Below are 23,487 nucleotides of genomic sequence, written 5' to 3' on the forward strand. Positions count from 1 at the left end.
ACATCACCAACGATTCACTTATCCAAAATCATATAGACAAAACCACCAAAGACGAAATTATCACAATCCTCCAAATGATATTGAATCAAAATTATTTCCAATACAATGATAAATTTTATAAACCAAACTCGGGTGTAGCCATGGGTTCCCCTTTATCAAGTTTAATGGCAGAAGTATTCCTACACTTCGAACAAAGAAAGGTAAAACTTTTACTAGAAGATAAACGCATCATCTACTACAACAGATACGTAGATGATATAATTATGATTTATAACCGATCAAAAATAACACCCCAATACATTTTAGATCAATTCAACAAGCAAAATAATAACTTGCAATTCACACTAAATGAAGAAGACAATAATCAAATAACATACCTAGACTTACAACTAACTAACAACCACGGGCAAGTAAGAATGGAGATATAAAGAAAACCCACATCAACAGACACAACGATAAATAATAAATCCTGCCATCCCAAAGAACAAAAATTGGCAGCTTACAAAAACTGGATACATAGATTATCCATCCTACCTATGGATAATGCAGCAAAAAATAAAGAATTAAACATAATTATTAATATCGCGGAAAACAATGGTTACAATAAAGAACTCATCACACATATGTATCATAAACGTCAACAACAAAAAACAAAGGGCCCCATTGAAAGAAGAGAACAGAAATGGGTTTCCTACACATATAACGGAAACTACACAAGAAAAATTACGAAACTATTCAAAAACACGAACGTAAGGATAGCTTTTAAAGTAAATCATACATTAGGTAAAATACTAAACCAAAAACAAAGCATAAATTCTTACGAACAAAGCGGCATATACAAATTGACATGCCAGGAGTGCCAACAGGTGTATATAGGTCAAACAGGCAGAAAATTGATAACACGCTATAATGAACATATAAGAAGTATAAGATTCAATAAAAATGACTCAGCTTATGCTCAACACATCTTAAATAGACAACATCAATACGGCCCAATTTCGCAAATCATGGAACTGATTGAAGTGGCAAGGAAAGGTAAATTAATGAATATAAAGGAAGAATATCAAATTTACCGCCACTATAGGGAAAACAAATTAATAGATGAGCAGAAACAGGCAAAAGAGATCAATAACCAGAACAGCATGTTCGACCTCATTACTACTTGTATAAACACACCCACCACCACGTCATAACACACAAGGCCTTAAATAACACTGACGTAGATCACCCACTGCAGTACACAACACACAACGCGTAAGACACATCCGACCAAAAGGTAAGCAAGGATCAAATACAACACTAAGGGAAAATAAAAATTAAATATATAATATATAAAACCTAATATAATACAATAGTATCTTTGCAGCATACACAACCTCAAGTTGACGATTCCCATCACCGGGACGAATCAACAAGAAGGAGCCAAATTTTATTTCAAATGTTTTAAGCTTTTAAATATTTTAACATTGACGGCTCAATTTGAGAGCATTCTTTGGATGGAATGCAAGAGGTGTACATGCATTCAACGTTACTAGAAAGTGTTGTGCTTTTACACTCCGACATCTCTAGCAGATCACGCAGCTTATATACTGTGTACAATACAACGCCAGTGGTTTCATGTGTTTGTAACGTGCCTCTGATGATGGTTCTTTTGAACCGAAACATGTAAGGCGAGTGAAATAAATAAGTGACCTAAGAACGTTGTTACACTCGACGGATTATTCATTGACAATTTGTCAATGTATATCTTGTATCATTCCAAACTGCAGCAAACTTTTGGTTATCTGGTTTCCAAGCATCCTGAATTCATGTTCATGATTTATGCTAACCGTCTTACAGTGCAAACACTTTTTGACCTTACTCTTCACATTTACACAACATGTTTCAGCACTAATGTGCCATCTTTAGGTGTCTCTATGCACGTTGAACTATTGTACTGCATGCCATGATGTCTACATTCTAAAATGACTAAAATCTGTATTCGTCATATATGACGAATTCTAAATATTAAAACTTTTCAGGATTCGTCCTACGTCGCACCCAAATATGCGAATTACGCCAATCCTCTTTTATGAGAGCATTCTTCCTACATACATTTGTGTATTGTGTTCTGTGTAGTGTCTTACTCCTGTTACTGCGTGCATCCTGAATTCTCATCCAACCAACAAAAATTAGCAGTGCTACCTGTGGTGCTTCCACATGTAGCTGCCATTGCAATAGAGGCTAGCTGCATTTGAAGCCAGACTGTAGTGTATGCATCTAAAGTCTTTCCCCCCCCACAAATCTGCTATGCCAGCTATGAAGAACTAATTTGAAAACATGTTGTTTTGACATTTTATTGGGTTCCTGTAAGAGTGTTTCACATGCAACTGGTAAAGTCATGTTAACAACATGCCAGATAATGGAGAGTTTACTGTTCATGATTAAGAAACAAGTTTACTGTACAGTTTTCTACAAGAGTTGTCAGCTAACACTCATATCATGAAACAAATTGAAGAAGAAAACAATATATTAGAAAAGAATAACATACAGTAGAAAAAAAATGATCAGCAAATTTAGGCCATTATAAGCAAAAAGAGTAAAGGGATGTGTAGAAGGAGAGCTGAATTATAACAGTACATAACTTAAAAAATATAAATTTCTTTGCAGAATTAGATCTGCAGAGGTTGTAAACTCAAAACATGAGATTTGATGCCAGTCAAAGAGCTTTTATTTCCTGCTTTAAGTTTCACAACTTTGCCCCTTTTGGTCAAAAGTTGCTTTATATGAGATACCAGAATGTCCTCATGTCTTCTCAAAGTCACAGTAACAGTGTCATTGATGCTTACTCACAGGGTATATTTTATATTCATTTCAGCAGCTTTCCTTTCTTCATTTTGATTACCAGTTAGTTATGTTTTTATGAACTGGTAAACATATTTAATAAATGTGTAAAATCCTACATGGCTCAACAGAGCAGTAACACTTTAATGATCCAAAGAAATTTAATAGAGCTGAAAGTTTGTAGCAAATTTTCAGCTGTCCCTAACTGTTTAACACTGTACCTCATGTGTCCAGAGGTGTTGCTTTTTTGAAGATTCTATAAACATGAAGCATTATGTTTTCTCACGTATACACAAATGTAAGGACACAGCTCCACACTTACATCTTGCTCTATTTATCACACAACATGGCTGCCATACACAGGTCTACGTCCTAGAATAATCCTGCAAGAGTTAGTTGGGTTGCAAGATTGAATATGAATTGTGGTTCATCAATAAATATGTCTTCTTTATACCTTTTCCATCAGAAGAAAACATCAAATGACATTTTGATAACATTGTACAGAAATAACATATAAAACTAACAGACTACAGGATCACATTCCACAAAATGATATGTTTTTAAGCTTTAAGGATCGTTATTGTGGCAGCATTGTGTTTGTATGTGTCAATGGCAGGACAATATGTTGTGTGAATAGTGTTAAAATTTGCTGTTGTGTTGAAAGGGTGAAACAATAATTTACTTTACTACGAAATTTCTAATTATGGTGCCATAAAACATTCAATAGTAAAACAGTGTACCATTTTTTAACATGACATAATGCACTATAACAGAATATGATAGCGCAGCATAGCAAAATGAAGAATATTTTTGGAACACAGGTGCAAATCACTTTAAAATCATGGTTAGTGAAATTAGTATCGACATAAACAGCACTATGTTCACATTTAGTACACTTATTTCATCTGTAAGAAATTAGTGATGTACTATTTCAGTATCTGATATAACACTCACAACATATTCTAACATCCTACATGTGTCTTACTTAGTTCAAGTCCTCCCTTCATCTTCAGTATGAATGGCCATATACAGTTGCTGGAAATAAGAAATATTGTTTTGGAGTTAAGGACACAGTGTCTTCAGATTTCTTTTCCTTCTCTTCCCTCTGCAGAATCAGGATGCCCTTTGATAACAGGTTTCTCGAAGAAAGAGGCTGGTAACAGGTCTTTCACTATTTTCGTAAACTGTCTTTGCCACTGGGCCAGTATTTCATTATATTCCTTATGTCTGAGGCCGCTAAGTTAGAAGACAACATCTTCTATAAAGCACTTAGAAAAGTTGAATATAATCCCACCACAGTTTACATAATTTCTGCCTGTCAATTTTATAGCTTTGTACAGTACACTAGAAAAACACAAGGTTGCCATTTTTATACCTACTGACGTACACACAAAAATATCCCATACTGATAAATTCACTCGCATCTTTCATTCACTGGATATAAAGTATCTGATTCACAATGATGAATCTATTTATAAAAGTTCAATATTTGTTTTATAAATTACAGAATAGTTCAGTCAGACTTAGAAGAATATTGTTCTTACATCTGTACAACATAACTACTATCTCTCAACATAATAAAAATCTATATTGCCATGCTCGTGTCTGCAGATATTGCCAGATATGATTTTACCACACAAAATTTAAATGCAGAGTGTATTTACTTGCTCAAAGACTGGTCAGATGGACGTAGAAAAATCTTCGGTAATGCACCATTGGTCCAGCAGGCAGGTGTTCAAATCCCTGCAGACATGGCAGTTTCAGAATGCCTAAACTGAATTTCAAAAACGAGATGCAATCTCTAGAAAACAGTCACTATTCCAGTAGATGTCCCATATAAATATCTGGCAAGATTAATTTGTGTTTCTATAAATTTTATAAATTTCAGTATACTTGAGGTTTAATACACTTATCAAATTGGTCCACAATTTGAAGTTTCACGATGAGGTACTGGGTTTCCAAACTTCTATGTCACAAATTTGTTCACAAGCATATATTTATCTTATGCGGAACTAATGTTATCTGCAGAACATACTCAAGATTAGCTTCATACTTCTCATTTCCAATGCAATGTAATTTTATTAGATATTTAATTGTTTATGTGGAAGTAAAGCAACTTTTACCAAATTCATATTGAGTTTCTTGTGCCTGATGAGATCTTGCAGTTGGCATTTTTTCATGTATCTTTCAACAGATTAGAACAAGTATGGCATGAATAAGAGTACATTGTATAAACTAATCTATTATACTAATATGTGTTGAGAAGACTGTACTTCCATGCCAGGCAATGGAGAGGGACATCACAAAAAGCACTTTGTTATAAAATCTGCACATTTAGTGATCTATTTCATACATAAGTATTTCCATTTATTACCTATTTTATGTTCATGATTCAGTGCTTGAATTTACAAATTCTGTTCTCACAGTTTAAGCAAGGAAATTGAAATTTAAGTGAATTTTGCCTGTAAAATCATTGCAAATGAGAAACTTCAGACAACAAAAAATTGTTACTATCAGAAGTATTCAATATAGGCAGTACTAACAGAACTGTCACCAGAGATTATACAAGCAGCACCAGTTTCACAGACCTTGGCAGCAGTGTTAAATTAGATATACACTGATATGTTAAAATGTAGCCACTGATGATGAAGTTGCTTTCAGTGTAATGAATGCAAATACTGAATGGTTTAGAATAGTTCATTTTTATGCAACATTCAGGTGTTATAATTACAATCTAAAAAGGTATATAAATTGTTTATTTAGAAATATTAACTCCTAAAAGATATGGTTCATTAGGGAAAGATTTACCTTTCTCACATGGAAGGCTCTGAATGGCATGACCACTGTAGCTACAAAATTCAGAGTGTAGGAAAAAGTATTGCTGCTGAAGAGAGCAACACAGCAAAAGGTTATGTGAAGCATTTAGTGTGCTGCAGCTGGATTATAGCAGCATACAGTTGAACCATCTGTTTTGCGGGGCCTTTGTATGCTCGTTCTAGTTGATACCCAGTGTATGATATCCCACTGAGTAGGCCAAAGAATGTGATACAAATAGTGATTCTGGTTACTGAGACAATCAATAAGGATAAGGAAACATTTCAGAGGATCATTTGACCATGTTTTTCTTGTATTAACCTTTAAATAGTGCCAGACTTTCTTACTTTCTGTACCATACAAGTAAAGAGTTACATGATCATTCAACTTGAAAGTATCAGTAAGGCAAACATCACCTCCTTCCACATAAACAACGATGAACTGTCCAAACATACTCTTGTTTCCATTCCTCCGTGATTACTCTGACATTTCAAGCATCTGGATTTCTCTCTCTTCAATACAAAATGACTAAACAGTGGCCCAATGAAGTCAGGTCATTCTTCTTTGAAGATGGAGACAGCAAGTTCTTCAAAATGTCAGGAAAGCCAGCTCACCAGAATACACTGTCACTGCCAAAGAATGGAAACAAGCTAGGACTACAAATTGACATGAATGGGTGAAGATCACTTTTCAAAAGTTTTTCTTAAATGCTTTAGACAATATCAAATTAAGATCCACTGAAATGCAGTTTAGGCACAATGAATGCATGTGTTTTCACTATGCCTTGTTTCAATATTTATTCCTAGCCACAGTGTTTGATGTTCTTGCCTGCTGTTGACATTTGCACAAGCTTCACGTGGTAGTCTGTATCTAAGATAAGGTCTGAGATACAGCCAACCATACCATTTTTATATTTGTTCTGTGAAGCATGATCTATATTCTCCATTCCACCTGAAAACAAATAAATCATGAAGGTTAAGGCAAATACAGAGCAAACTAAATAATCATCAATTAGTCTGAATTAGAAGTGCATAAATTTGACCCTAGTTTCTTTGTTGCCTATATTTACATTTATATTTAGGGGTCTAATGATAATTAATCATTTTTAATATAGATCTGTGGGAGTCACTGACATTGAATTAAGAGCTAGCCAATCAGTGCAGATCATAACAGCTCCAAAACCCACTGGTTGGCTTGCTGCCTAGTGACCAAGTATAAAGATGTGGACACCCAGCACACTAGCGGTAGTCACAGCTATGCCTACATCAACACAGCAGAACAAGAGCGAGTCTCTGAGGATCACACTGTCAGGATGACTCTGCACAACAGCAGCAAGTCTCCTGGCAATAACATTGGCAGTCGACTCTGCTAGCAGTTGCCTAGATCGACTGGAAAGTTCACAGCCCAATGGCCAGCCTGCAATCACTGAGCTGCCACTCAAGGAAGACTGCCGACACTAGCACAGGCTAGCCCGCTGTGATGATGAGTTCCAAACACTCCTGGGGTCAACCACCACCCTGCGTTTTGAGAAGCTGCCCATTCATGGCATCATGATCTGCACATACTGCGACATGTCTGCTGGGAGATCTCAACTGTACGTTTCAGCAAAACGATTGCCGGATCTGGGCTCAGTCCTGCCAGCACTACAAAGTCTCTTGCCACATATTTACTCCATCTGGGCGACTTTACACTGCTGGCGGCCTGTTTTCTTCATGTCCACACAGACCTCCTGGGGCCCTTCCGTCATCAGCAGGCTATACATGCTGCTTCACTGCATTTGACCGTTTCACCTGCTTGCCAGAAGTTTTCCCCATGCCAGACATCACAGCCAACACCATGGCACACCTCCTACTGTCCGGCTGGATATCCCACTTCAGTTGTCTGCAGACCATCATCCCCGATCAGGGATATCAGTTTGAATCTCAACTCTTTCACCCCCTGGCCAAGCTGTGGAGCATTCAGCTTTCACAGATGACTGTCCACCACCCTGCAGCTCACGGACTCAGGGAACATCCACTGGACGCTGAAAGCAGCCATCATGTGCTGTGTGGCCCAACAGTGGACAGAGGTACTTCCCCTGGTTCTCCTTGTAATCTGCACAGCATTCAAAGAGGACCTGGAGGCATCAGTATCTGAGCTTGTATATGGCGAGCCCCTGAGAATCCCCAGCGAGCTATTGACTCTGACAGCCGACCCAGTGGATCCAGCGAACCTCATCACTCAGCTCTGCCAGCCACATGGCACACCTCAGACCAGTTCTGGCAGCGTGCTCCACATGGCATTCATCAGTTGTGCCCGACCTCAGATGTACAGCCCTTTTTAGGGCCACAACCTGACTTATCACTGCACAACCTCGCTGGTTACTGCACACTCTACATGCCTGCTTGTCTCTATACTCTGTTATCCACAATAAATATCTGTTATAGAAATTTACCTGGTTGTCTCTCCATGCTACCAGATTTGACATCCAACAGCTAAGTCATTGTTGGTATAATGTACAAAGAACTGTCTCAAAGACTTCAGCTTCTTAAATGTCTGACTACCTTATATGTTGTATCTTTAGTTTAAAGCTGATTTTGCAATAGAAATACAGATCAGAAAATAATTAAATGTTTTAAATGTTATCTTAAAAACTGAAGAGTGTAAAAGAATTGCCTAAACCTCTTGTCAAGGCATACATAATACCAAATCAAGTACTACAATTCTCACATTCCATTGATTCCTCCATATTCATGAATTGTGCACAATTTTCAATGCTTTACATTCTCGATACTGAGTGACATTAAATAACAGACTTAAGGCTGCGCCACAGCTCAAGCGGTTAGTGGCTGGCTTCCCACCGTGGCGGCCCTGGTTCGATCCCGGGTCTGGTCAAGTGGGAATTGTGGTGGACAAAGTGGTGCTGGGGCAGGTTTTCTCCAAGTACTTCGGTTTCCCCTGCCAATCTTCATTCCACCAATTGCTCCACAGTCACCCCCACCTATCATCTGGGGCTGGTACAATAGGTCAGAAGTGGCCACAGTACAAGGAACTTAGTCCCACCCCACTAGCAATAAAAAAAAAGTAACAGACTTTAAAGAGAGTCAATGACTGTGATTGTTAATCACATTAATATGTGAACTGTAACAGCTCACAGCAAGTGACAGAAGAAGTAGCAGTGAATGAGAGTGTTCTCAGTTGAAAGAGGATGTTTTCCATTTATTCTGGTTGAAAAGCAAAGGTGTGCAATGATACTTGAATTCTGAGTGATTTTCTAGACTGTGAAAGTAGCCACAATGTGAACTATACTGTTATGAAATTGATCCACCATGTAAGATATATATGTCTTTTTTTTAATATGCTCCAATTTTAATTGCATATTATTACCTAATTATATACCAGGCTTCACTCTATTTAGTGTCTCAGCAGTCTTTGTAGAATGTGCTGCCTCTGGTAGCAATATCATGCAACAGCAGTAATCAAGATACTGTATTTAATAGGACAGTGAGTGTCCTTTTAGAGAACACTTGGATAACATGGAGACACTGTTACTCTCAGAAAATGCATGGTGTTGTGTGCAGTGTCAACAAGTGATATTGTTGGGCCTATTTTTTCAATGATACTGTGACTGCTGATCATTATCTCAATGTCCACCATGAAGCACTTCTTCTGTTACTCCAAGGAATGGGTTTCAATTTCAGAGAAACATTTTTTTCACGCTTAGTGTCAATTAATTTTTTACATTCTCACATGCAACACTATGTTCTATAAAATTTATTAAGAGTTATGTTCAACAGGATGCTACAACACAATATTAAAGTGGAACCTCGCTTAACGAGGATAATTCGTTTCAGAATCTTACTCGTAATGCGAAACACTCATTAAGCGAAACAATTTTTCCCATATAAATTAACGTACTATACGATAATGCATTCCATGCCGAAAAAAATACTCAAAAAATTTTACGTATAACGTTTATTTAAAGAAAATTATATATACATTGTTAAGGAGCATGAATAATCTTCATGTTTTCTTCTATGTGGAATGAACCAACCTGGAATGCGAATTCGATTTGCAGAAAACAAAAAATACGAGAATACGTAGCCGTTGCGTAGATATTTTTGTCACTCCCTTTGAAGCATCTATCTCCTTAATCTTGTCCTTTTCTTGAGGATAGTGCAAATTATTGATGTAGACCGATTGTATGTGTGTGCTAGATCAGCCACGCTCACACCATGTTCTCGCTTTTCAATGATTTTACGTTTCATTTCTACAGTTATTTTTATTCTCTTATGGCTGTCTTTTTGCAGCTTTTTCTTAGGGGACATTCTTGCAAGGGTTATTAAACTTTGCATAAAAAAATCACAAATAATATGTCTGAACACAAGTTTGGAAAAATGTGTGATCACAAGTGACACTAAGAGCTAGCGGAACGACTGCTAAACACAGACTGATGTAGCAAGCGCACAATCCGGGACTTCCCCTCTCATCACTTGTTATGCGAAATGTCGCTCGTTAAGCGAGTCATTTTTTACAATTTGTTTTGCACATTATGCGAATTCTCGTTATGAGAGGTGCTCATTAAGCGAGGTTCCACTGTACTTAGTGACACACTACAAATGCAGTGTTGGACGTGCTCAGTGAGCACTTTGACAGCAGGGTGTTGTCTAATCATTTACCTGAATGGTTACCATACCTTCCAGATCTTAACCCATATGGCTATTTCTGATGGGGCTTTCTGAAAGGTATTTAACAAAAATAATCTGGATACAACTGAAGAATTGAAAGAAGAAATTTAAGCAGCAGTGATCAACGTCAATGAAAAATCCCTAGATGTAGCTATGTGAAATTTCTAACATCAGCTGCAGATGATCATGGGGAACGATGGTGAACTGTTAACTAATGTAAGAATTAATAATTAAGAATTTCATTAAGGTTGGCAAATATGCTTTCACTGCATGAGGGTATCATTACCTATATAAAGACCAGTATCGGTGTTTAGCTGTCTGAGTTTGCCGGGCGATCGCTTGGTGACTGTTGTGCCATTATCAACTGTCACTGATCCTTCCTGTTCATTTCTGAAAACAATTACAGAAACATTTCTAATTATTTTGTGGACTTGAACATGTTTCACATTCTTGTCAGATATGGAGACAAATATAAGAGAAAGCAGTTTTAACAAAGAAATGTTCTCTTCATAAATAGCTCCTATGAAGAACAGTCCTCAGAAGCTGATAGTCACTCATCTGTTCAAGGAATTCCATGTCTTTTTGACCATCACCAGGTGTATACATATATAATCATAAATATATTGACATATATTGCTGAATATGTAATCAGAATGAATACATTTTGGTAATGTAGCTAATAGTTTTTCAAAGAATGTGTTAAAATTATGCAAATTATATAACTGTTAAGTGTAGTCATGGGGAATAATAAATTACTAATGTATGATTAAGATACTCTGGATGTTAGCACTATGTAAAATTGCAAACTATTATTATCTATGACTGCAGTCTACATCAAAAAGTTGAAATCGGATAACACACACCTGACTGCCTTCACTCTGTGCCAAAGGCCATCATCAACTTGTGTAAAGTTATATGGTATGGTGACTTCTCCACTGCCTAAGTTGAATCTGAAATGGAGGTAACCATCTGCAATACCAAGGGCCAGGAAATCCCCCGCCGCAGACATGTTGCAACGTCCACTCCAGAGAAGAAGACCCATAGAGGAGGTAGTTCGGAATCTCATGTTGATGTTAATCTTGTAGCTGATGATCCTGCATGTGGGATATAAATAAAGCATCTAAAACGTGGGCTAGAAAAAACATTTGATAGCCCTTTCATGGTTATGGCGAGAAGAGTCCTATCAAGCTGGAAGAGATGCTGTGTATTATAGATGGAATTACTCTGCCAATAATGTAGGGTGCTGCAGTACCGATTTTTTTGTTTTGAAAAGGAAATGCAAGGAGCCAATGTCTTTTAAATAAATTCAGTTTTAGAAGTAGATGGGTGTACTTATGTACATGCGCAGAGTTGATGTGTAAGTTCAGATATCATACACTATGTTTTTACTAGAGAGGGTCATCTTCTGATGAAACCATCTCCTTGTCCTCTGTATCCTCCCATAACAGTTCCACTTGTAGTTTTTACTTTTCTTTCCATTTTCTCTTGTGTGGGTCTTTTCACCTAATTTGTGGTACCCAAAAGTACTTTCATTCACTAACTTCATTTAAGCTCTGGAAGGAATCCTAATATTTATATATATACAAAACATATACTACTATATCCTTAATTTGACATACTTTCCCTTAGTGTTTCTACCCTCATATTCTGCCTAATTTCTTTGCTTTCAATTTTGTTCTTTCTTGTAATATGTTTTATATAACATTACTTACAACTTTTTAAAGCTTATGAAGTCAAAATAATACTGTTCAGTTTCCTGGCCTAGCAGGTTCTCTCTCTTACTGATTAATATGCAACTGGCTTAACTATTTTTATTACTGGTGCAAGAAATAAACTGTACACTTGCAGTAACTCAGTACTGTAATATAATGGTTACACTATGCCCAGTTTTAACTCTTAAGTGTTACAGCACACCTGATTGGGAATTGTGTGGTTTTTCTCAACTTCACTAATTCATACTGGGTTAGTGTCTTAAAACATGATCAGAATTCTAGCAAAGCATTTTTAATTATATTATTCAGCAGGAATAAACACTATAGTCTTATGAATTTGAAATTTTCAACATGCATATATAGAATTTGTAAATGCATATTAAATATACCACTAAAACTAATATGTTAAAATTCACAGATATATGCTGTAGTGTCATACTGCAGCATCCTGTTGCACATCACTAATCACATGCAATGCTGCACACGACATGAAAGAGGAATCACCCAGCACTACAGCTGCACAACATATGGGCGCACAGACGACGGTATACTTTTGAACTGCATCAGTTTTCATCAGCAATTTTGAAGCATCTAATGATGAAACATTGAAGATGGTTTACCATGCCTACTTTCATTCTATTATGAACTATGGATTAATATTTTGGGGGAACTCTTCACATAGTATAATAATTTTTAAAATACAAAAGAATATAATAAGAATCATTACAGGATGTAGAAGTAGAGATTCATGTAGAGAATTATTTAAGAAATTAAAAATTCTACCGCTTCAATCGCAATACATATTATCGCTTCTCCTATTTGTTGTTTACAACAAAGATAAATTCAAATTAAATTCTGATGTCTATAACATGAATACTAGACAAAAATATAACTTCCACCTACCCTCATCAACTTTATCAGTATATCAAAAAGGAGTCTACTTTACTGGCATAAAAGTGTTCAACAATCTGCCACAAAGTATTAAAAACTTGGGCAATGATACTAAAAAGTTTAAATCAGAGTTAAAGAATTATCTACATGCTCATTCCTTCTACTCTTTAGATGAATACTTCAATGTAAATAGAGAATGATGTAAAATTAAGTTATATTAATTTTTAAGCTAAAATTGCCTGTACTTATGTATGTAACCTTTTGACTTGTTCTGTATCCAAAGGTACTAACCTGCTTAGGATTTATAGAATGTAAATAAATTCAATTCAATTCAAAATTCAATGACCATGTCAATTGAAACATGGAGTGTAACAGTGAGGTGTTAAATAATTGTAAAATTAAAAACATATGAATATTAAGATTTTAACACAATTTTGCATGCTATACAGTGAATAAGAAGTGGAAAATAGGCTGCAGTTATTTTAATTTGTTATGGTGTGTCATGCTATGTTGTATGTTGCTGTCTTATACTTGTTTTTAGGGTGCTGAAAAAAGTGAAGCTCCATGGTTTTTGTGGTTCTTGGTAGGTGAACAATTTCTGTTCAGAATTTGTAAACACATTATAAAACCTTCATTATAGCAAATTCTGCTAGCCACACTACAATCATTGATCAATTAAATAAATCAAGAACCAAATAAACATAAAATCACTATCTGGAGATTGCCTACAGCAACTATGATTTTTCATAGCTTTTTTCAGACCTTCTTAAAGATGATGGAATAGTGTCTTACAGCAGACCATAACTGCTTCGCATCACAGCTTTTCAAATTCACAATTATCCCCCTATTTGGCACTATATAATCTACAGCACTAAGAAATTGTTGTTAAATAAATTAAGAAATTAGAAATAAAGCAATTTGCTATTTGCCTGCGCATAGTGTCTGGATCACTATAGTGGAGGTAGCTGTTTCCAGCAAATCTCGGGATTGGTATGTCCTGTAGCATGGTAGGGGCAGCATGCTGCTGGCACTGTGTGTCATGATAGCCTTGTGCACATTCACACGTGAAGTAATCCATCTCAGGCACACAACGACCCTCATCTCCACATGGCCGAGTGACACAAGGGTGAGGGCAGTTGTCTACATTCACACCTCCCAGGGCGGCTGCTAAAATCTGCAGTGGCTGGTTGTTGATTACCACCTGAAGTAAATGTAAAACATTCATAAGATTTTGTCTTAAGTAAAATCTGATGTACCTACAACACTTAATGTATCAGAACTTGCTATTATCAGAATTCATCACTTAGTAAAGAAATGAAATAAACATGTATTATTTTTCTTAAAAATGACTCTCTGGTATCTGGCATTAAATGCAATACTCATTAATGTGTATACATTTTATTTGAAGCATTTTATGACATATTTTAAGCAACATGGGGAAAAGTAATATATGATATAAAATTAGCGTAACACTTGATTAGAATTTGAACACTTCTCTCATCATTTGTAACATATGCTTTCATACTACAGACATCCCCTGGTTTCTCCCATATTCCTTTCCAGTCTTCCATATTATTGAATGATGCATCAAGGCTGATGTTTAACACCATATCCCACGGGTAACAGGCACACCTATTCCATCATACACCATCTCTCTGTATAGTATATTAACTTTATATATCCACATAAACATTTTAGTAGTGCTTACAAGATATACACAATACACCAAAACAATTAACTGCTCACTTGTTTGTGACCTACAACCAAAATCATTTTCATGCAACGTGTTTACATTCAACAGCTTGTTGCAATGATAACCTGGAATTGCATAATGACTATGATAAATCTCATGTTTTCAAAACATTACACATGCACATATGCACACACACTACAGAATGTCTTGTTGAAATCAATGGTAATTTTAAAATATTAATACAGAAATCCTATTTATCTATCTGAATCCAGGGAAGATCATTCTCTATTAGAAGAAACATGGATATATGGAATTACAGAAAAGGAATAGTAAAGTTCAGAAGTTTGTTATGTTAAAGAGTTATATGATTCACGTATCTTTGGGCTAAAATACCTTTGCTATTAAAAATGGATATTGCATTACTAATTAAGGGAATGTGAAGAAAGATTACACTTGTAAAAGGAAGCAAAATTATTGCTGCTTCTCTAAAATTCACAAGCTAGGCTACATCAAAATAAAATGAAAAATAGAGAGGGAAACATTACATTTAACAAAGTAAACCCTGAATTTTATTTACCAAAATGCTGAACTGTTAGTAATGTACATTAACTCCAAAAATTAATAATGTAACACAGACCATATGGAACAAGATATCATGGATGATCACTGAGAAATAATAAGTTTTCAAGATGCACTGTGCATGGAACTGGCTCAGGGTCATGTTCAATAGTGGGTTTTGTTACTAGCAGTGTGGAACTCACAGGTTTTACTAGCAGAATAATGTAGATCAAGGCAGCTTCCTCTCAACCTCAAAAATTAATATAGCAATCTGGTTCCCACTCTATGCTGCAAACAGAATCTAGCAGCTTCCAATGATACAATGATCACTCTCTGATTTACATTTACATTTATTTTCACTTCATGGATCCAGTCATCTGCCCATTGGGCTGGATATAAAACATGTCACATATTACAAATTCATGATGACTATACATCACACACTGGCAAGCTGTTATCATTAAAACAGTTACATCATAAAATATTAAAATTCATAACAAAAACAGACATCATACATACTTACAACAAGCAAGTCTCAACAATACAGAGTGATTCAGAAAGATGGACACAATTTCAATTGACTATATTTCCTGAACTGTACGTTGCATTTGAATTCTGTAAAGTACATTTAAAGGGGACGTTACAAAGTTTCTAGTATTACCGCTAGTGCCCTCAATCACTGCGTCCCGGGCCGATCGCGTGTATCGGAGGAGAACGTGGAGTGCATTCGAGTGAACTTTGAGCGCAGCCCAATGAAGTCAACCCATAGTGCTAGTAGAGAACTTGGACTATCGCAAACAATTGTGTGGCGTGTACCACCTCTTCCCACAAATTTGAATGACCTAAGAAACTGTATCACAGCTGCGATGAACTCAGTGACGCAAGATATTTGTCATCGAGTGTAGGATGAATTCAGCTACCGTCTAGATGTTATCCGTGCAGCCGGAGGAGGGGGGGGGGCACATTGAACATCTATAAACTTCCATGTATGTATAATCAAGTGTAATTTACAGAATTCAAATGCAACATATAATTCAGGAAATATAGCCAATTAAAATTGTGTCCATCTTTCTGAATCACTCTGTATATAATTCATGCGCACAGACCATTTATTAACTCTCAACTTTTGAGCCCCTTGCATGCTCGACAAATTCATCAATAGAGTAAAATATGTTACTTTCCAAATAATTTTGTAAAACAAACCTAAATTACTTTTTATCATTTTTTAAAACTGTAATATTTGATGGCAGAGCATTAAATAGCTTGACGCCTGAATAATACACCCTTCTCTGAGAGGATGATAAATGTGTTGAAGGTATGTGAAGGTGATCATTCCTTCTGGTACCAATTACATATACAGAGTTATTGGTTTGAAACTTATCCAAATTATTAACAACAAATGTCATCAATGAAAGCAAATATACACATGGGATTGGTAGTATGTCAAGCTTTTTAAATAGATCTCTACATGTATGAGCTGGCCCCACTCCCATCATTATTCTTATTATTTTCTTTTGTATGACAAAGACCTTATGACTGTCTGATGTATTTCCCAAATATGTTATTCCATATTTCACCAGTGAATGATAATATGCATAATATACAGCTTTAAGACTATTTATATTTAATATATATGATAATTTTCGCCTTAGAAAACAAACTGTGCTCAACTTGTGAATAAAAAAATCGATATGTCCCTTACAAGTCAGATGATTGATTGTCCAGCTGCAAACCAAGATGATGGTGCATCCTCAAAGATGTGTTTTTTAGACCTAATTTAACCTAGCTGAAACAGTCGCATCCTCATTTTATTGGCACAGCCTTTAAGAAGGGGAACTAACTAACTTTCTTATGATTATCTGTACTCATATTCAAACATGGACTTTGTGAACCGAATTTATATAAGAGTACAAGCCAGACTAAAATAGTGACTTTTATTGTATAAACTTTTCCATATTTATACAAGAGAATTCCAGCTATCTGATCTCATTTGCAAGGACTGGAACAGTTGCACAGCATAAAAGAGGGTTTTTTTTTTCTGAACAAATATATAAGTCATCTGTTTAAGGGACCTTGATCATTAAGTTGCTTATATTTAAAAATCAACCAGAGTTAGCCTATCAGCTCTCACCCGAGAAATGCAGCCTCTGATTACCCTTTATATTACATTCTCTGCCAAGGCCATCATCTTCTGTACTGAGAGATATATAGGCTTGTTATGGAGCACATAAAATTTCCACACAGTCAAGTCAATTTCTTTATCTACTTATTTTACAAGGTGAAAACGGCCCCAATTTTACTGGGGGCTGTGTGCACCAAAAGCAGGAGACATACACACAGATGAGAAGTGATATCCCTGTATCTGTCTATCATTGTTTTTCATTTCTCAAATTATGGAAGATCCACACCAATAGATGTCATGATTTACATGGACCCCTATTCAAATGTCATTAATTTGATCAAAACTGTCTCAATGTACAAAAAGTCTGTACACAACATAAAATTCAGATCTCATTAAGACATGCAGAGTGTGCCACTGCGTTCTGGATTAGAATATGCTGCTGCAGAAGGGGAAGTGGAATAGGGGAAATTGTACATGTAACAGCCCATTTGTTGGTGTATGCAATTTCATAAAAAAATGAACTAGCCAGCCAGTTTATGTACATTTGCTGCTGAAATTTTTCTTCTAAACAACTACTGTCGACATGGAAAGAACTTTTAGGCTAGACTACTCCAAATGTCTGAAAAAAAAATCAAATTAACTCTAAGACAAAATTGTCATTAAATTTAGACATCCAAGAAATACTATATATATAAAAATGAAGAAAATATACGAGTGAAAAATTAAAAATTATATAGAATATTTGATCTAAATAAAAAACATGTAACTTCATAAACATTTAATGAACTTGCAGACATAATGCAATATTTATATTTAGAAATATACTGTAACGTGTTTCTGGTTACTGAAGACGCCGTAGAGATGGTTAATTGGTTTATTTAACAGTCTACAAGTAATGGCTACAATTACTTATCTCACAGTTGCGGGGTTTCACACTTTATAACCCTAATCGCATTAATCTGTTAACACTGTTGCGGGGTTTCACACTTTATAACCCTATGCGCAAATCAGTTCACTCTGTCTTCAGTGGTCTACACGTTTACAGTAGTGGAGCTATGTATCACTGTATCACATGCTCCCAATTACACAATCACACACACGTCCGGTTCTTCTATCCGCGACGGCTGCTATACTCCAACTGTAGTCCGCTGACTGGAGAACCGTTGATAACACACTCTCGTAGGCTTGCTCGGAACTATCTTCGGCGATGGCCACGTTATAACTCGGCGGCTGTCACAGTACAACTGAAGTCGCCGACTGCTACAGTAGAACTCGCTGGTAGCCACATTAGAACTGACTGGTACCAGCTGTGCAGCTCACTTATATAGCTGCAGTGCTTGCCGGTTGCGTAATGAGTGCCATGTCACAGTAGGAAGTTGATTACGGGTACGTATCGTTGCGCGTTACGTCACCGCGGAGGGGAGTGGCGAGGCGGGAACTCGCCTATTACCGTAGTAACGCGAGCGTTACGTTACCGCCACGTACAGCTGGGGAGGTAGGGGTGATCCATAGCTCAACATGTCACAATACTGTCAATTTTATACTAATGTCTTTGTTAAAATAATTTGGATCCAACCTATTTCATTATTTACTTTCTTGTACTTATAGTCTAGATATGTTTGATTGGTTGGCATATGTCACGTGATGATGGTCACTTAACTAGTGTACAATAAGAAATAAAAAACAAAAAGTTATAATGCAAGTTTGTGTGAGTGTTAATCTAATGACTTAAAACAAAGGCAAATAGAATGTGAACTTATTAAAAAAGCCCCAACCCTCCCCCTCACATACACATGCACACTCTCTCACTTTCTCTTTAATTTCGTTGATGAATGGTCAGTTTGCATGTACATGGTACGATGTTAAAATGCCACCAATGTGTGTAAGTGCTAGACAATGAAAAATTAAACAACCCTTAATTAAAAATGGGACAGTTCAGATGGTTACTTGCTGATTTCTCACCATGGTGGCCCGGGTTCAATGTCAAGACAATGCATATTGAATTTGTGGTATAAGAAGTGGCATTTTGGCAAATATTTCTCTGACTACAATATTATATTTCAGCATCCTGTTACACTCACACAATATATATGGACAAATACCGTCTTAAGTGCAACAATTTTATTGTAGTTTTTACTTCTTTTTCCTCCTCCACACTACATAGAACATACACTCAAAGAAATTAACGAATTGCAACCAACTATAAAGTTCACAATTGAAAGAGAACAAGAAGAATCTATTAACTTTCTAGATATAACAATACATCGTAATGAAGATAGCTTGCAATTCGAAATATATAGAAAACCCACACAAACAGACATCATAATACCTAACAGCTCGTGCCATCCATTCGAGCACAAATTGTCAGGTATTAATTACTTAATGAATAGACTCCACACATACCCAATAACAGAAAAAGGAAAACAAATAGAGAAGAACACTATTAAAAACATACTACATAACAACGGATACGACACTAACATAATCAAAAGATCGAATCAGACAAAACGAGAACAAAAATCAAACACAAATGACGACGAACAACAACCAAACACAAAGTGGGCCATATTTACATATAGTACAAAAGAAGTAAGAAAAATTGCAAAACTTTTTAAAGACACACAGATAACACAATAGAAAACATACTCAAACAAAAACCACAATTAGATAAATACAATAAAAGTGGCATATACCAAATGAAATGTGTAGATTGCCCATTGAAATACATTGGACAAACGGGCCGAACATTTAACGCTAGATATAAAGAACATCTACATGATATTAGAAATAATAATTGCAATTCCGGGTACTCAAATCACATACTAAATACGGGACATNACAAAGATCTTATAGACATTTTAACTTGAGTTAAAGTTTTAAAAAGTGCTAATTTAAAAATCAAATCGACGCGTGTAGATTAACAAATATTTTATACAATTAGAAAGACTGGTGTTTTTAAATTTTTAACAAGCAGTGTAACAGTTACGTGAGTGATACACACCTGATGATGGCCATTTAGGGCCGAAACATGTAGTGTGGAGGAGGAAAAAGAAGTAAAAACTACAATAAAATTGTTGCACTTAAGACGGTATTTGTCCATATATATTTCTCTGACTATTTAGCTTTCTCCTGCCACTATCCATCATTCCACCAATGCTTGGTACTCAGTACTCTTTATCATGAAGCCTGGCACAGCAAGCCTTTTGTGGTGACTGTATCACCCTACCCCAAGGACAGTAGAAGGAAATGAATATATAAACAAATAAACAAACAGGAATAATTTATTAACTAAGACAATGGATTTAGCTGCAGGAGGATTTATACTTCTCCCACTTCCCATACCTTCTGAATACAGCCCACAAAGGATGTCCGGACCCTCACTTTTGGTGACACCATATCAAAGTTTGGTACTCCACCAATGTACAGGTTCTGAGGGAGAGAAAGCTGTGTGAAGGCACCAGGGGCCATAGCTTGTGTTGGAGCCATGCTATCCACCTGCAGAATGGCAAGGCGACCTGTCCGTGACAGCCGCAACTCATGCCACTCACCCAGAGTCACTGGCTCACCACTCCTGCAATATAAATACATGACTTATTACAGTGGCTTCACTTTTGTTAGAACATAGCTTGCTTCAGTCCACTTGCAGAATGTCAAGGAAGCCAGCACCAAACTGTAACATCTAATAATACTAGAACAAGACGCAAGTTACCATCTACGTATAGGTTGGTCGAGGCACTATGCTACCAGACAGAAGGTCGCAGGTTCAGTTTCCAATGAGGTCATTGGATTTTTCAATTGACTTAATCCTTCCAGCCACACTGTGGCCCTGGGGTTAAAGGGCAGCTGGTGCATAAGGCTGACAATCTTACTGCCATCTGTGGGTCGATTGTCTAGAAAAATGTGGAAGCCTTGATGTCTAACAACCCTATGGGCCTCCACGGCCTGTTACAGGGATGGCTTTGCCCTATTTTTAAAGTATATCTAGTATATTTCCTTGTACTGATTACATGCTGTTAAAACCCAGACATATTTTGGTAATTCTGCATTTCAGCATCCTGTTTCAATTGTCCACTATAGCGTCCATTTGTCTATAATCCATCTAAATTGCAACACTTTTTATTTTACACTTCGATACACTCTCTAACACTATATGTTTCGGCCTCAAACGGCCATCCTCAGGTGCTTTTTCTTCTACAGATATTCAATTAAGATTGTGTCGAAATTGTGTCTAAACTGCTACACCATTTCACTGTTCCAGTTCCTTTTAAAAACCACATGCTCTAGTCTTCTTTTTAATTAAAATAATATAAAACCCTTTTATAATTTGTTACTTATTGTTTTGCTTCACTCAGGGTGTCATCATTTCCGTAAAATATAAGATGTTTTCCTTGGAAGCTTGTTCCTCACGTTAGTTATCTGTAATTTATAAATTCCTATATTAATGTTGTTTTCTATTTGTTATTATTATTATTATTGTTATTATCATTAGTATTATTATTATGTTATGTTTGTTTACATTTTGTACTCACGTTCTCATGGTTTGTGTTTCCTCCTCAATGTGTGGTGTTGTCTTTACTAGTGCTGATGTGGTGTAATTGTTCCTGTATTTATATGTTCTGGTTGTGAGGAGTGGGGAGAGATGGAGGGGGGGAGGTATAATGTTTTGTTGTGTAATTTTCTATAGTATTTCAAATATAGGGTTATGTGTTTCATTGTTTGTGTCAATCATATGTAAATCTTCTTTACTAGTTTTGTAAATATGGCATTTCTCCAGTGTATTCAGATGTTTTCGTTTTTTCCCCGTTGTTATGGTTTCCATAGTGTCTGTTATTGTGCCATACCTGTGTCCGGTATTCAATATATGATTTGAATATCCTGAATTACTATTGTTACTTTTTATGTCGTGAATGTGTTCTTTATATCTGGTTTTGAATGTTCTCCCTGTTTGTCCAACATATTTCAATGGGCAATCTAAATGTTTCATTTGATAGATTCCACTTTTATTACATTTATCCATTTGTGGTTTTGGTTTTATAATATTTTGTATTGAGTTTTGCGTGTGGAAAGCTACTTTTAATTTTCGTTATCTCGAAAAAGTTTTGTGATTTCTTTTACTTCCTTTCAGCTATACATAAAGGCTATCCCACTTTGCTTTTTGTTGCTGTGAGTTATCCTATGTGTTTTGTTTTTGCTTCTTCTGGGGGGGGGGGTATGTTGCTAGATAATTTTATGTCATATTCATTATTGTATAACATATTTTGAATTGTGTTCTTTTCTATGTCTTTTGCTTTTCTCGTTATTGGGTATGTATATAATCGATTTATTAAATAGTTCATGCCTGCTCGTTTGTGTTCATGTGGGTGGCATGAACTGTTTGGTATTATAATGGCAGTTTGTGTAGGTTTCTGATATATTGTAAATTCAAGGTTTTTTGTCATTTCTATGTATTACTAGAGCTAAGAAACTGATAGACTGATGCTCTTCTTTCTCCATTGTAAAATTTATAGTTGGTTGTGCTTTGTTGAACTCATTAAGTGTGTGATTAATATTTGTTTTATTTTGATCAAATATTATCAATATGTCATCAGTGTATCTAAAATATATAATTATTTGGTGCTTTATTAGGATGGGATATATTTGTGTGCACTCCATATGTTGTATGTATGTTTCTGCCAGTATTGATGATGTTGGTGCTCCCATTCTATTGACCTATTCTTGGTCAAACTGGAAATAATTTTGTTCTATTATTGTACTTAACATATTCATGATTTCTTTTTGTATATTTGTTTCAGTTCCTAGATTGCCTAGTGCTTTATTTATTATGTTTTTAATACCCATTTTTGGTATGTTTGTGTAAATATTCTCTATATCAAATGAACAAAGTTTCATATCCTTGTTGAGTGCGATGTCTTTTAGGTCTGACATAAGCTGTATAGAATTACGAACATTATATGTATTTGGTAACTGTAAGTAGTTGTTTAATGTTTTTGCTGTTTGTTTAGCCAATTCGTAAGCGGGGGCATTTTTCCAGTTGATTATAGGTCTAATAGGTGTGTTTTGTTTATGTAGTTTTATTGTAGCATGCAAGTTCGGGGCTATGGGATTCATGTTTGTGTATCTCCATCTGTGTTCTTTTTGTATGCTGTGGAAGGTCGCGGGTTCAAGCCCCGATGAGGTAATTGGATTTTTTCAATTTACCTAATCCTT

General features: G+C 35.9%; 1 protein-coding gene and 1 long non-coding RNA gene across 2 annotated transcripts in view; one reads left to right on the forward strand and one right to left on the reverse strand.

Moving 5' to 3' along the window:
* The first annotated feature begins 485 nt into the window (after positions 1-485).
* LOC111872085 lies at positions 486-1,511 on the forward strand. The gene is made up of 2 exons (XR_002844167.2): positions 486-1,276; positions 1,367-1,511. It is a non-coding gene; the product is annotated as an uncharacterized LOC111872085 (long non-coding RNA).
* A 2,540-nt stretch (positions 1,512-4,051) lies between these two features.
* Positions 4,052-23,487, reverse strand: part of LOC111872083 (pikachurin) — a 147,282-nt gene continuing 127,846 nt past the window's right edge. The window contains exons 7-11 of the mRNA XM_023865628.2: positions 20,623-20,851; positions 13,837-14,108; positions 11,168-11,398; positions 10,591-10,694; positions 4,052-6,588 (exon numbers count right to left, since the gene is read on the reverse strand). Coding sequence (XP_023721396.1) covers positions 6,440-6,588; positions 10,591-10,694; positions 11,168-11,398; positions 13,837-14,108; positions 20,623-20,851 — 985 coding nt within the window. The 3' untranslated portion in view covers positions 4,052-6,439. The remainder of the gene's footprint in view (positions 6,589-10,590; positions 10,695-11,167; positions 11,399-13,836; positions 14,109-20,622; positions 20,852-23,487) is intronic.

This window comes from Cryptotermes secundus, unplaced genomic scaffold (genome assembly GCF_002891405.2).
Source record: "Cryptotermes secundus unplaced genomic scaffold, Csec_1.0 scaffold356, whole genome shotgun sequence".
Lineage (NCBI taxonomy): Eukaryota > Metazoa > Arthropoda > Insecta > Blattodea > Kalotermitidae > Cryptotermes > Cryptotermes secundus.